Source organism: Stegodyphus dumicola, chromosome 8, assembly GCF_044657685.1.
Source record: "Stegodyphus dumicola isolate Sdum_Otavi_A_Nest chromosome 8, ASM4465768v1".
Classification (NCBI taxonomy): Eukaryota; Metazoa; Arthropoda; class Arachnida; order Araneae; family Eresidae; genus Stegodyphus; species Stegodyphus dumicola.
This window is the reverse complement of record NC_140775.1, coordinates 98,364,503-98,378,814: the sequence shown is the minus strand read 5'-3', so window position 1 is coordinate 98,378,814 and position 14,312 is coordinate 98,364,503. Positions and strand designations below refer to the sequence as shown.

The 14,312-nt window shown below is 33.0% G+C and overlaps 1 protein-coding gene across 1 annotated transcript; it reads right to left on the bottom strand.

Annotated features, from left to right (window-relative positions):
* Positions 1-320: 320 nt before the first annotated feature.
* On the bottom strand, positions 321-12,494 carry LOC118193849 (uncharacterized). The gene is made up of 3 exons (XM_035365014.2): positions 12,351-12,494; positions 2,687-3,147; positions 321-430 (listed from the first exon to the last, which is right to left on the bottom strand). Exons 1-2 carry the CDS (start codon positions 12,363-12,365, stop codon positions 2,728-2,730), a joined length of 435 nt encoding a protein of 144 aa, XP_035220905.1. The 5' UTR covers positions 12,366-12,494; the 3' UTR covers positions 321-430; positions 2,687-2,727.
* Positions 12,495-14,312: the final 1,818 nt, after the last annotated feature.

The following is a 14,312-nucleotide window of genomic DNA, read 5'->3' as shown; positions in this document are numbered from 1 at the left end:
AGAATGATAAAAATTGATAATTGATTCTTTAGTATAATTTTTGTGATTAGTATAAAAAAGACAACCGATTACTTAAGATTTTAACTGCTAAAGAAATCTACTTTTGAATTTCCAGAATTCTTTTTGCAACTTAAATTTGTTCTAACTCAGTACAGTTGTAGAACAATGATTTAATCTTATTGAGCGTAAAAAAAACTTCTCTATGCTATTTTCAGCGCGCAGTAAATTTCGTTTTATTATTAGTAGTTATTTTTTAATATAAAATTGAGAGTCCTTTTTTGCTCTTGAATAAGCGAAAGGAAATATTCACAGTATAAACCAACATTTTGAAAATACTTTATTTATTGCAGATGCTTTAGAAACTGTACATCATTATGAAATATTCACATTACCACATTCTTCTTAAAACAGATTCCTTGTACTTTCATACCTGCAAAATAAATGCAGAAAACATTTAGCATTTATGAAAAAATATAACGAAATTCTTAAATTGTAATAGATAATTTTCCTCCATTCAGCACAAATTTGTATAACTCTTATAAAAAAGTTTATGTGAACATACTTGTTCATATGTTTTTGTATATCAAAATCTAAATAGTGATTTTACGCATTCGTAATTTATATAAACTAAATTTTTCTACAAGATAAAAATTAAGAAATACTATTCTTTTTTTTTATTCATTTTCTTACATCGTGTTTTCATATTTTAATTTTTAGATGGTTATTTAATTTTACGCACACTCGCATTCGTGTGCTGAAAATGCGCGCCTTCTTGTGTGCATAAAAACTACTTAAAAATTTCACGATACATGCATTCAAAAACATTTTTTGAGTAAATTGAAAAATATGGAAAATCCTTTGATGACTTCATAATAAAAATAGTAGAACCCCGTTTTCAAGTTCAAAGAACTGGGAAGTTCTGAAACAATACGTCTTATTGAGGGAGAAAACATATAAAAATGCAGCAGATTATTTATCTAGGGTGAGCAGTAGTAGAGTAAACAGCTTTAAATAAGTACAATATTAGTAGAGCGAGCAGCTTAAAAACCACAAAGAGCATCAGTTTAAAAAAGCTACAATTTTTACTTCCTTGTACGAAGTAGTGTAAACGTGAAAAATGTCGAAAGTCATATTTTAACGGAAATATCCATATTGACCGTTCCTGAATCCATTTGGATGATTATTTGCATGACTTCTGTACGTACAGACAGAATAAAGGACTCTTTTTTTTCAAAACAGATTGTAAAATGGATTCAAAGGGGATTTTTTGCGTGACATCTGTACGTGCGTGCGTGTGTATCTCGCAAAACTCAAAAATGATTAGCCGTAGAGCGTTGAAATTTTGTATATAGGACTGCTAGTTGTGCACCTCCCTCTTTTAATGCAACCTACAGTACCAAACATATATAAGTGTATATACCCACCCCTTACCCGGCTTAAAAGTCCTTACCCGGCCTTTATTAAGTTATATACTTCCAATTACAGAAGTGTCTTAAATGACGAAAATATTCATATTTTGGCAGTGTGCATTTTGAGAATAAATTAATTTTCGACAAATAAAGAAATTAACTTTTAAAGCGATCTCTCGGTTCCTGTACTTATATTTGGGAAAGTTTTATACTGGTTATGAAAAAAATATTAAATGTTTGACGCCCGTACGACAAAAATTGACCAGCATATTTAATTTCAAAATTTTCCTATTTGATGTCATTTTAAACTTGCTTTGAAGGATCGGTTAAGTTAGAGTAATTCGAGGAAATAAGTTTAAAAGAAGTGCATCGAAAATGTGTATAATTTAATAGGCCATATAAGGAAGTCATGTGGTGTCCACATCAGATTTTTTTTACTGTGTATTATAAAAACTTTTATGTAAATCAATACTTTTGTTTTTGATAGAACTAATTTATTATAGCAGAAGCATCCTTAATTATACATAGAAATATTTGCAGTTCTAACAAATGTTGTGTAAAGGATTCACTAATCAATAGTTCCGTACAGATTGCAGATTGGTGTAATAATGGTTTTTACTAGAGAATTAACTGATATTACATCAATACAAAAGATAATTGTTTAATTTTCAACGGCTATATCAATTAAAAATTTCAATAAATTTTTCGAAGGTTTTTATCTTCCGATTATATGTGGAAAGAATGTCCTCATTGTAATCTATAACTATAATCCAATAATCAGATGGCAAGAGATAGATTAATCAGCTGAAATTTAAAATGCTTACTTTTGAAAGTAATCAAAATTTAAAAATTTATTTTTTGTCTGTATACATTCGAAGTTTTCAAAACATATAATTTCGATTTATTCAAAAGCTGTCACGCTTGTGTTAAACACGTTACTTGATTAAAAATAGATCACTAGATGTGATTAATGTGTTTATTTTTGTCATTGACTAATGTATTGTTCTTAATTCACTCATTGTACACATTAAACATATTGTTGCTGTTCCCAAAAGAGTTGAGTAATGTGTTTTGGCTAAATGTTATTACGCAGCATTCTGTCAAATAAATGTTTTTCCTCTTCATAAATTGCTTAAAATAACCAACTTATTTAATTATGGAACTTATTTAAAAAACAGCAATGGAAAAGTAACACATGTTTTAAGAATTTACGAAAAGCACTTTTTTATCAATAATTACAACTCAGCTTAAGGACTCATTCACAGTATTATACGTACTAAGATGAAACTGTTTTTCCACATACAGCTTCACTAATGACTCAGTGATGTCCAAGACCTAATCCCAGACCGTGTCCGTAACCCAAACCATGTCCGTATCCCAGGCCATGTCCATATCCTAATCCAACACCATGTCCATAGCCTAATCCTGCACCATGTCCATAGCCTAATCCAACGCCATGTCCTAATCCTGCACCATGTCCTAATCCAACACCATGTCCATATCCTAATCCATGTCCTAATCCGAGGCCGCCCAGTCCAGCATAACTTTTTCCGTAACCAAGTCCTGCTCCATGTCCAAGTCCATATCCGTAGTGTCTAACATCGTACCTTGAGCTTACACCGTGACCACCATATCCATGTCCGTATCCGTAGTGTCCAGGTTTATGATGAATGACCAGAGCCCCATGAGGCTCAGCCAGAGCTACAGTGCATGCAGCGAAGAAGACGAACACTGCAATCTGTGAGTAAAAAAATTCAGTCAATAATAGATAATTAATAGAAATCTTTTCCATAGCATGTTAAAGGAAATAATTACTTACAAATGTTAAGGTATTAAAGTTACGTTTGCATTATAAAAGGTCCTAAGCTTATGGGAGACAGGAAACATCATTCTGCAAGATCTGCTGACAACAGATTCGAAAGCTGATGATTCACATTCTTGTATTATTTTATTATTTAACATGGAAGCGACTACTTTAGAACATGATTAATAATTAACGCTGAAATCACCAATTGAATTGATTCAAGTACTTGAGACTAAAAGATGTTATTAATTAAACAAGCGGTTATGATAAATAATTTATCTCAATTTTGCTACAGAAAGTATGTGAATAAAAGTATAAATAAGGAAAACAATTTAGCTTATAAAGCAAAAAAGAAGTTAAATGATTTGCTTCGAGGGAAATCAGATAAAATAGAAAAGCTGCAATTTAGAATATGAGATAAAATTGTGTAAGAAATTCCGTATTGTACAGAATTCCGTATTGTATTTATTATAACTGCAAAAATTAAAAGGAGCGACTGCTGTTTACAAACCCATCTTTTGTCAGAATCAAATGTCAATGTATATGAATTTAAGCAGTGCGCTAAAATCATTAAAAGAAGGAAAATTATATGATAGCCACTTAAAAGAATCGCATGCAGAAATGTGACTTTTCATTAATAAAAGTTTGCTATTAACACTTAAGGGGTTCGATATATTTCTCATAAAGCAGAATTCCCTTAAAGTATTCCTTAATAATTGCTTTCCATTGGAATGAACAGAAATGATAAATTTTGCTACTGCATTTTAGAACGAAAAACGTAACGCACTATAGTAAACAAATACTTGAAGAAGAAGACTAAACATATTTAGCTGTAGCACAGCTTTTACACTAAAAGACACGGTAGACAGTATAAAGCACGTGTGAGTATTTTTTTATGCCTGGAGAGAATAAAATATCAAAAAATCTTTAATTTAACTTAATATAAGAAAACAATTTTATCAGAATTTAATTTATCTTCTTCTAATAGAAATAAATTTTATGCTTAAAAAAACTGGAAGGTTTCGAATTTTAAAGGTCACTGAAAAGTGTTTGTTAAGGTTTTTTACGCTCTCGTTGAACTCGCAGTCTACCAGTCTGCTGTTGAATTCACTCCTGTTAATGCCTTTTTTGCTTTTTTTTCCCCCCTCTATTTTAACTTTATTACTTAGCATCGTTTCCCACCATACACAATTCAAACCGCGAAAATTTTAAAAGTGGCATTCGGCAATAATTCTCATTTAAATATTCGCTTACTAATATTATTATGTCACAGAGGGAGTATTTTTCATTTCTCTCCTTTTATTTTGAAGTTGCGAACTGAACTAGCTACGTCTAGTTCTCGAAGATGTAAACGTATCTATGGTAAGCTTGACTAAATAGTTTAAGTAAAAGATACATGAAATCCAAATAATGTAGTATTACTACAAAATCAATCAGAGAGAGAAAAAATTACTTACGTGTCTTCAAGTTACTCATGGAGTTAAAAGCATGAATGAGTAATCACTGAATAGGGAGAAAACCGCAATTAACTAATTTGTTTCAAAACGTGTGTCATTAGCCAAATCTTAATGGGATACGCAATGCGTTTCGAAACGAATGACATTGAGATTTTTCGATGAAAAAAATTTAGTTAAGCAATTAATAGAGAAAACGGTCAGCAATTTTTTTCAAAGAAAGTAGTTGTATTGTATCAGACAATGCCCTGATAATTAGCAACCTAGAAATTTATTAATAAAAGAAGGAACAGTTTTTGTTTCAAAATCTTAATGCGGCTTTACGTAAGAACTGTTTTTTTAAATAAGATAATTTCTTTTTCATATCGAAACACAAATGTAAATGAAGATGTAGAAGCATTCTAGAAGACATTTGAAACAATTCTGTAACTTTACAACAGCATTTGACGATGTATTTTTAATTTATATATCATACATTTATATCACGTAATTAAAAAGGAAACAAAATATACTGTTACGAATTTGGTATTTAAAAAGCTAATGTTAGTTCAATTAGAAATTAAATGGTTTTATTTCTCGCGCAGTGCAGCGCGTGACGAATATTAAAAGAAAGCTAAGCCGGAAAATTGAAAATACAAGAGCGCGTGCATTAAATAAATAAATATCTCTTTTTGATTTCGAGAAAGTACTGGAAAATTCTAGCGCGTGATTTTAAAATCTTATAAAAGGAGGAAAACATCTCAGTTTGTAGTAGTTGCTTAGTTTGTTGTTGTTTAGAAAACTACTGTTGTTGATTGTAGCGAATTCGCGGATTAGCGTTCTTTAGCTGTTTTGAATTACGTTCTATTGACATTTGAGTAGTTAAAAGAAAACTACTGTGAGATATTGTAATACTGCATGATAATTTGAGAAAATTTAAGCATTTTTGTTGTGATAATAATAAATTTTTGTTCATTTTTCATCGGACTTGTGCATTCATTTAGTAACTAATCCGTACGCATGCAACAATTTTTGGTGTCAGAAGTGGGATTTGAATGCCAATAACAAGAGCGATGGAAGAGCAGTTAAGGCAATTGATAACAGCCTTTGCCTCGTTTAAAGAAGAAATGAAAGAAGAGATGAAATCTAGACAAGGAAAGATGGAAGGGGCCGTCAACTCTGTTAAGGACGAAATGAAAGCCGTTCAAGCTGGTCAAGAAAAGATTGAAGCAGGTCAAGAAGAAATGAAAAGAGAGATTACCTGCATAATAGAAAATAAATTTGAAGCTATGGAAGGCAGAATTGACACAGTTGAAAATAAAGTTGGACTAATTGAAGAAAGAGTTTCTTCGGTGAAAGAAGAAATAGAAGAAAGAGTTTCTTCTGTAAAAGAACATATAGAAGGGAGAGTTTCTGCTGTGGAGGAACGAATTGAAGGAAGAGTTTGTGCCGTCCAACACCAAATCGAACAACAAATTGATGAGAGAGTTTCTGAAGTTGCCAAAGAAATGGAAACGTTAAAGAAATTCGTAGCGACGGCAGGGAGCAAGAATGATGATTTTAAATTCTTACCGATGCCTGCTCGTCCACCTCTGAAGCTATCCACATATGATGGGAAGACATCCTGGCAAGTGTATAAGACCCAATTTTCTATAGTTGCGGATGCGAATGGATGGGATTCCCAAGCTAAGGCCTGTCATCTCGCCGCTTCTCTGCGAGCAGACGCAGCGGATATACTGCAGACGCTTCCCGAAAACCAAAGACTTGACTTCGAAGCTCTATCCGGCGCATTGGAGCTGCACTTTGGCGAGAAATGTTTAAAAGACTACAGCAGGCTCCAATTAAAATCTCGTCAACAGAAGCTCACCGAAACGCTTCAGGAGCTCGCCACGGATGTTGAAAGGCTGTCACATCACGCCTTTTCGGAGTGCCCGACAGAAACAAGGGAAATCCTGTCCCTGCAATATTTCATCGATGGCATCCGGGACCCTGAAATACAGAAAGCACTGCGAATGGCGGATGTTAAAGATCTGAAAAGCGCTTTAGTGTATGCCATGAAATTTGAGGCAGCCCAGCAAGCAACTCTTAGGGATAGCTACCCAGTCAGAGCTGTGCGAGTCCACGACCCAGGGGACCAATTGATGGCTCGTTTAGATGATTTATCCAGACAAGTCGATGCTTTGATACGGAGTAGCAGTGAGAACAAAGTGGCTGTAAGATGCTGGAGATGTGGTTCTGAAGGTCACCTACGACGGCATTGCAGAACACCCCAGGGCATGGATAATAAAACAGATGAGTTGACAAGACCAGTGAATGCTTTAAGACGGAATAGTGGTGAAACAAAACCGACCCTAAAGTGCTGGAATTGCGGTGTTGAAGGCCACCTACGAAGGAACTGCAGAACTCCCCAGAGCACGGAAAATAAGGCATACGATTTAAACAGACAATTAAATGCCACGGGAAGGAAAAGGACTGACAAGAAACCAAAGTGCTGGAACTGTGGAGCTGAAGGCCACGTACGAAAGAATTGCCGAACACCCCAGGGTACAAAAATTGAGACAATTTCTGAGCAACGACGCAGGAAACAAATTAATGACCATATCAAGGAACGGAGGTTGCCAGATAATGAAAAACCCTGTTTTAAAGCGCTTAAGATCTCTATAGTGAGTGGCAACAATAACGGACTGTCCATCAATGGGAATATCGATGGAGTTCCTTGCAATATGATCATTGACACAGGAGCTAATGTTACCATCATTAGGAAAGATTTAGCTGAACAGTTTAAAGATAAACTTATTTGGACGCCATCCTGTGTTACCCTTCAGACTGCGTCTGGTGACAAGATCGACATAACTGGGAAGTTAAACGTAAACATCACGTTTGGAAGTGCCGCCTACCATCACACGGCATATGTGGCGGATATTACAGATCCATGCATACTCGGATTGGACTTTTTAAGGAAATACAATTTTTCCTTAGATTTCAAAAACAATAAGCTGCATTCAGCATCTGATGGCATGACTATCCATCCTCAAAAGGGATCCTCGCCTGGAAATGTCGACGCCTTGTCCGAAAGATCGACCTCGGGAAGCTGCCGAAATCATACCAGGGTCGAAAAGAAACTCAAGACTACCAGCTATTCTCCATCCCAGAAGCTCTTCGGTCGAGACCTTCGTCTGCCTTGTGACCGCCTGTTTAGTCGCCCTACGGATGCGCCTTCATCGCCTGAGGAACACATCCAAGATGCCCAGGCCCGGTTTGAGGGGATGCACCGTTCTGCACGAAAGCGAGTCAACTTGGCGACGGAGAAAATGAAGATCAGATGCGACACAAGAGCTACTAGATAGAGATCCAACAAAGGAGACAAGGTGTGGTTGTGGAACCCAATTCAACGAAAAGGACTGAGTCCTAAATTACAGTCACCTTCGGATGGTCCATATACAGTGCTGAACACGAATGACGTCGTGGTTCGGATCCGTGAGTCTTCGAACTCTTACGACAGGTTAGCTTATTACTATGGCCATAGTACATAATGTAAATAATTGTAAATAGTATAAGACCATGGTCCATTTTTGTTTTTAAATGTGTATTTGATTTGTATTTGATAGATTTGATTTGTTTTATGTATTGCATTTATTGTTCATGTTGTTTATTATTGTAATGTAATGCTTATTAATGCATTTATGCCACAGTTGTAAGTTTTGCTTCCTGTCCAGGGATTGTACTGCCCGGGACGTGCAGTCCTTGGGAAGGGGGCAGTGTTACGAATTTGGTATTTAAAAAGCTAATGTTAGTTCAATTAGAAATTAAATGGTTTTATTTCTCGCGCAGTGCAGCGCGTGACGAATATTAAAAGAAAGCTAAGCCGGAAAATTGAAAATACAAGAGCGCGTGCATTAAATAAATAAATATCTCTTTTTGATTTCGAGAAAGTACTGGAAAATTCTAGCGCGTGATTTTAAAATCTTATAAAAGGAGGAAAACATCTCAGTTTGTAGTAGTTGCTTAGTTTGTTGTTGTTTAGAAAACTACTGTTGTTGATTGTAGCGAATTCGCGGATTAGCGTTCTTTAGCTGTTTTGAATTACGTTCTATTGACATTTGAGTAGTTAAAAGAAAACTACTGTGAGATATTGTAATACTGCATGATAATTTGAGAAAATTTAAGCATTTTTGTTGTGATAATAATAAATTTTTGTTCATTTTTCATCGGACTTGTGCATTCATTTAGTAACGAATCCGTACGCACGCAACAATACTTTTATGAGTTTTAAATTGTGAAATATGGTATATTTAGTTGGAAACGTAAACTGAAAGTTTGATGATTAACAGAATAGGCAGAGTGAAGTAAAATAATTCGAAAACTTTCTTAATAATTAACTCACCTTAAAATAAGTGCATAATATAAAAAAAAATAAGAAAGGAGAAAACTCGTTATTTACAATTTCTGCTTCATTGATTTCGGATGTTAGTTACTATAAATGCGAGATGCTACAACTTTTCAAGGTAAAAAGCATCCTTTATTTGTAGTTTCCCATTTACATAGCGTGCTGTATACTTGCACAGGATGAAGATATAAATTTATTCTCATATAAAACATAATTGATCTGAAAGAAGTATGTTTCCTTTCGTGTGAAGATCGGAGGAAAATATACAAAAAAAAGTTTAAAAATCAGCTTGTAATAAAGAATTTAAATGATTTTTAGTGTTTAACTTTTCTTATCAATTATATAAAAAATAAAGTCATGTAAAATAAAGGAATGTCTTCTTAACCGTTTCTTTCCTTTGCGTCAGCTAAGATTAAGGCCTAAGATGCTCATGTTTTGTTGGCGAGTTAAAGTAACAAGAATCAGTGTAATATTCATAAATTTGCAGGTCTAGTTTCGAAAATTAAATGTAGAACCGTCTTCTTCAAGTGCAGAGGTGAAAATGGAAGCCTGTGCTCACGATTTATATTATTCAAAATCATCTTCTGTTAGAAAATTAGATTTTCTGGAGGTGTTTCACATGCATAAAAACTTTTTATTCTAATTAACGTTCTCAGTTCCACTTCGCCTTTAGCCTTAGCTTTTAAAGCAATTATTTCATTGTAGTTTTCATATTTAATCAATAGATGGCTCCACTAGCTTCACTTATTTCCTGTCATTCTTATATCCTGAACACAGGCTTCTCTTTCATCATTTGCACTGCTGCAGCTGAAGGAGATTGTTCTATATTTAAACTTTCGAAATTAATCCTGTAAATTTATGAATATTACTCTGATTCTTGCTGCCTCAACTCCTTCGATAATCGTTATTCGGAGTATTAACACAAATTCTCGTGCTCATTTCGTACAATTTTATTTGAAAGACTTACCTTTACTTTAAAAGAGCCATTCGACGGAAGGGCGTGTAAAATTTCAGTATAATAAATGTTGCAGATTCTTCTTGGATATTCAAGCATTTAAATTTCAATTAAATTCCTTTTGAACGATCTAATTGTTACTTTTATCTTAAAATTTCATCTAATTTCCAGAAAATTGCTATTTTTTTCTTTGAATAAAACAATTATTTTTTTCTTTTCAAAAGGTGTTACAGTTATTTATTTGTTATAATGTTAATTCTGCACTATGCTTAGACATTTATTAGTTAAATCTAAAAACATCGTGAATGAAAAAGAAACATGAATAGTAAAAAATTATTTGAAAAACTTTGCTGCTGTCTATTGCAAATGTTCGAATTACATTAAAGTTAGTCCTCAAATATAAGATGCAAATCATACAGTATTTTATTAAAATACGTTCTGAGAAAATATATTTTTTACATTTATTTGTTACATTATAATTTAAGAAACGAAAAACTTCACCCTGCTACAGAAACTTAATCCTTGTTGGTTATTTAAAATTACAGAGATATGTAATTAGTCTTATAATTAACATGATAAAAATTAATTTGCAAAGTTTGTTCTTCTAAGCTTGCCCCCTAAAAGTACATATTTGAGAAAAGAGGTTTAGCTGCGTCTTAAGTTCTGACAGATAGAGAAGAAAAACGTTTTTAAATAACATTTTATTCATTAAACCAGAAATAAAAAAATAAACACTTAGTTTGCGGAACACCTTTCAGAATTTCCAGAAATTTTAACTATCGTAAATGATGTGTTAATCTAAAAAAATATACCTTGTGATTATTTCTGTGCAATAAACAAATGATAAAATATTGAATCTCAGCAACGCCAGATGCAGAGGTTTTTCTGCTTATTATATTCGTCATAATATTTCCTAAAAACACATTCTGCTTATTTCAGGATTTTGCTTCTACTTCTGTTGGGAAGGAGATCTGAAATTTTTCTCTCCGCAAATATTATGCTGTGAGCACCGAGCTACCAAAACTACTGTTTAAACAATTTTATTTTCTCAAACAGGTAGAGCTTTTGCTCCCAGAAAAGTGATATGTATAAATTGCTAATTGGCTAACTAACTAATTTATCTGGTATATTATAAACAACTAAGATCTTGTAGTTGCTTTCGTAATAAAGAGGATAAAATCTTTTCAAAATAAAATAATTTCTAAAAGTTAAAGTAGCGACATTAAAGTTATTCATAAAATTGAAGGTTAACAGTCAAAAAGTATTAATTACAAAACATTGATTCCTTTAGGGTAAAAATGTGTTGCTTAAGCATAAAATTGTAATTCTTTGACATTTACGCATAGCGTCTAATATAACTAAAAACTAAGTTTACATTCGAAAACAGTTAATTATAAAGAAGTAATGTAATTTTAGAACTCAGTCCTAATTAATTGATTTGGGAATAGATGTTATAGTCTTTTATAATTCAAAAAAATCATTTGCAGGAAAATTTTAAAATTTGCATTACGATTTTGTTTATTAAATTACTATAAACCAGGAGTTCTCAATCAAGGAAAAATTCTATAGCTTCAGGAGAGATGCGGTTAGCTTCACTTCACCAGTTTTCTGCTGTGTCGTTAAGAAACTCCCAAAATGAATGATGAAAGGAGTGCATGGGGCAAAAATAGTTAAGAAGCACTGCTCTAAATATAGAGTATAATATATAAATTATGAAATAATTTTCTTATTTTACATTATTTTTTAATTATGAGCTTAATATTAATAGAAATATTTAAAATTAAACAATACGAAGCCTCCTTATTCCAATATTTAAAAAAATACGGCAAACATTTCTCAAGAACTTATCAAAATGGAACTTCACTTCTTGACTACGCATACTCATTCCAATACATGAAATCACTTTTCGAAGACCAAATTTCTTCTGCTTAGTAAAATTCGAGATTGAAACCTTCTTGAAATCCGTTGCAATATAAATACTAATAAAACGGTAAAAAGAGAGGAAATACGAGTATTACATCATAAAATAAACTCAGTCCATTTCAAAATGCATAAATATAAATTAAATTGGATTAATTAAGTATTTGCCAAATTAATACCGTGATCATAATACTGCGAATCCTCTCTAAACATACTCTCTAATCTTCCTCGTATCCAGATGATTTTGACCTTCCGAGGAAGAGCTAAACATCAATAGGGATGTTTAGTTATATTTCCAAACACACTAGTCATTTATAGAGCTAGTCGTGACGAAAGGGCTCACTGTAATGGATTTTCATAATATCCAAATTTGAGGTGCTAAAATATAGTTCAGCACAGTTTAAGGAAAAATTTAAAATCTGAAAAATAAAATAGAAGTTACCATTTGAGCGTGCATTGCTTTCTGCTATTCCAACAACAAGCTTCAAAGCAAAAGGTCTGAGGAGAACTAAAAGTGATAATACTCCACTTACGCTATCGACCTGGCTTATATATACAGCATTGTCTTATCTCCCAAACAATTGAGATTTAGAAAAGAAAAGAAAAAAAAAATTCAAACTAGACCCTCTTGTGAAGGCAAAAACAAACAATAAGGAACACAAAATTCATTTAACATATTGCACCACTTTCACCAATGGTAGCCCAGGTAGTATCAACAACTGAAGGTTAAGAAGGTGTGGTGCCTTTGTTAGCTTTCAGTTTCACAAAAAGAAATAAAAAACATAAGAACTGAAATTTGGGACACAAACCTCCTGTAAATTAATGGAGGAATAGATTCCTTTGTTAGTGCTAAACCAATGCAATGTTAAAGAATCTTGGTACAAGAAATCCGATGAACCAGAACGTACCTGTTCGGAATCATTGCATATATCTGTTATGGCAATCTAGGGCTTCACGAGCAACTTCAACATAAAATTAAGATTTTGATCTATTGTTCAGCTGTTTCAGCTCGCTTTCAATGGTTGTAACAGTTCAAGATCCATAACGATTACGCTAAACTTCATTGTTCTGTGAAAAATGCTGTTCGAGGGCGGGGAGTGGACAATCAGTAGGGGGTTCCTTAGTGTTGCACAAGCAATAAAATAATAGTTGGGTAATTGATACTAGATGGTCAAATTTCGTGTCCTTTGAAGTTCAATGTAATTGTCGCGTGCAGGAAGTTGTCGTGATTACTTTCGTTTTGTTCTGGCGGCGTTAATTGACACATTTTTGGCATTTTTACATTCATGTGATATAAGTTAATATTGCCGTAAAGCGAGTGGAAATCGGGTTATTAGCTCGAAACAAGGGGAGGGGGTAATATATAAACTATATTTCAATGCCTTTATTTTTCTTTTTGTTTAGATTTCCAATCTATTAATTGTAAATTTAAAAATTTCGAACTTAAACTGTTTTTAAATAATTATTAAAGTTTTTTTTAAAGTAGTAGTTCGAAATTTATAATTTTTTAGTATTCGTAAATTATCAGTAACGCACATATGTGTGGAATTCCAGAAGCTATTAAGAACAGAACACTGCTTAGCTTTGTTCATTTTGGTTTCTGCAAAGCATACGAAGGTTATTTGTGTAACAGAAGTAATATCTTCATTAGAAGACAAGTAAAAGTCATAGAAGACAAGACAAGTAAAACTCGTTACATGTGAAAATCTACACATGTGAAAATCTAAAAAACTTCCATACGGCCAGCCGATTAGCGGGACTCGAATCGGAGTAGAATTATCAACGTTCAGTTGTCTTATTCACTCCGTAATTGGTGGTTTGGAGTTATTTATGATATATCTGGAAAAGGTTGGTACACGTTTTATTTTTTAATGTGCTGAGCTAGGCCAGAAATAGTTCCGAAATAAACAAAACTAAAGCGCATGATTGTGTAAACTGAAGCAAAGGATTTTATGAACACAGTAGCTCCGCTGAAAAGAAAAATTTGTAAAATTAAAAGCGAACATTATTTTTACATTTAAATAATTATAAGCTTTTAACTCTCTCAAAGCGTCTAACGCTAATTTCAAAACTCTGCCTTCGATTTTTAAACTATTATCTGATAAGTTATCGAGCTCAAGTTTTGCAGCCTTACACACTTGTGTGATGGAAATGCAGTGTGATAAACCGAGGTTTTTCAAAACTCAATTTAAAAGTTTTGTTAATTTAATATTAAAATGACTTTCCGCAATCGATTTTATCACTTACCTTTGCTTAAAGAAAAAAACTAGAAAATCTCAGAATTTTACTATTTGCATCATCAACCTTTCAAATTAAGTTTATGTGAAATTTTTAATATAATTGCTGGTTTCGTGGTGAATTTTCAAAAGTTAGTCAATTTTTTGACCATATAATATTTGTTATT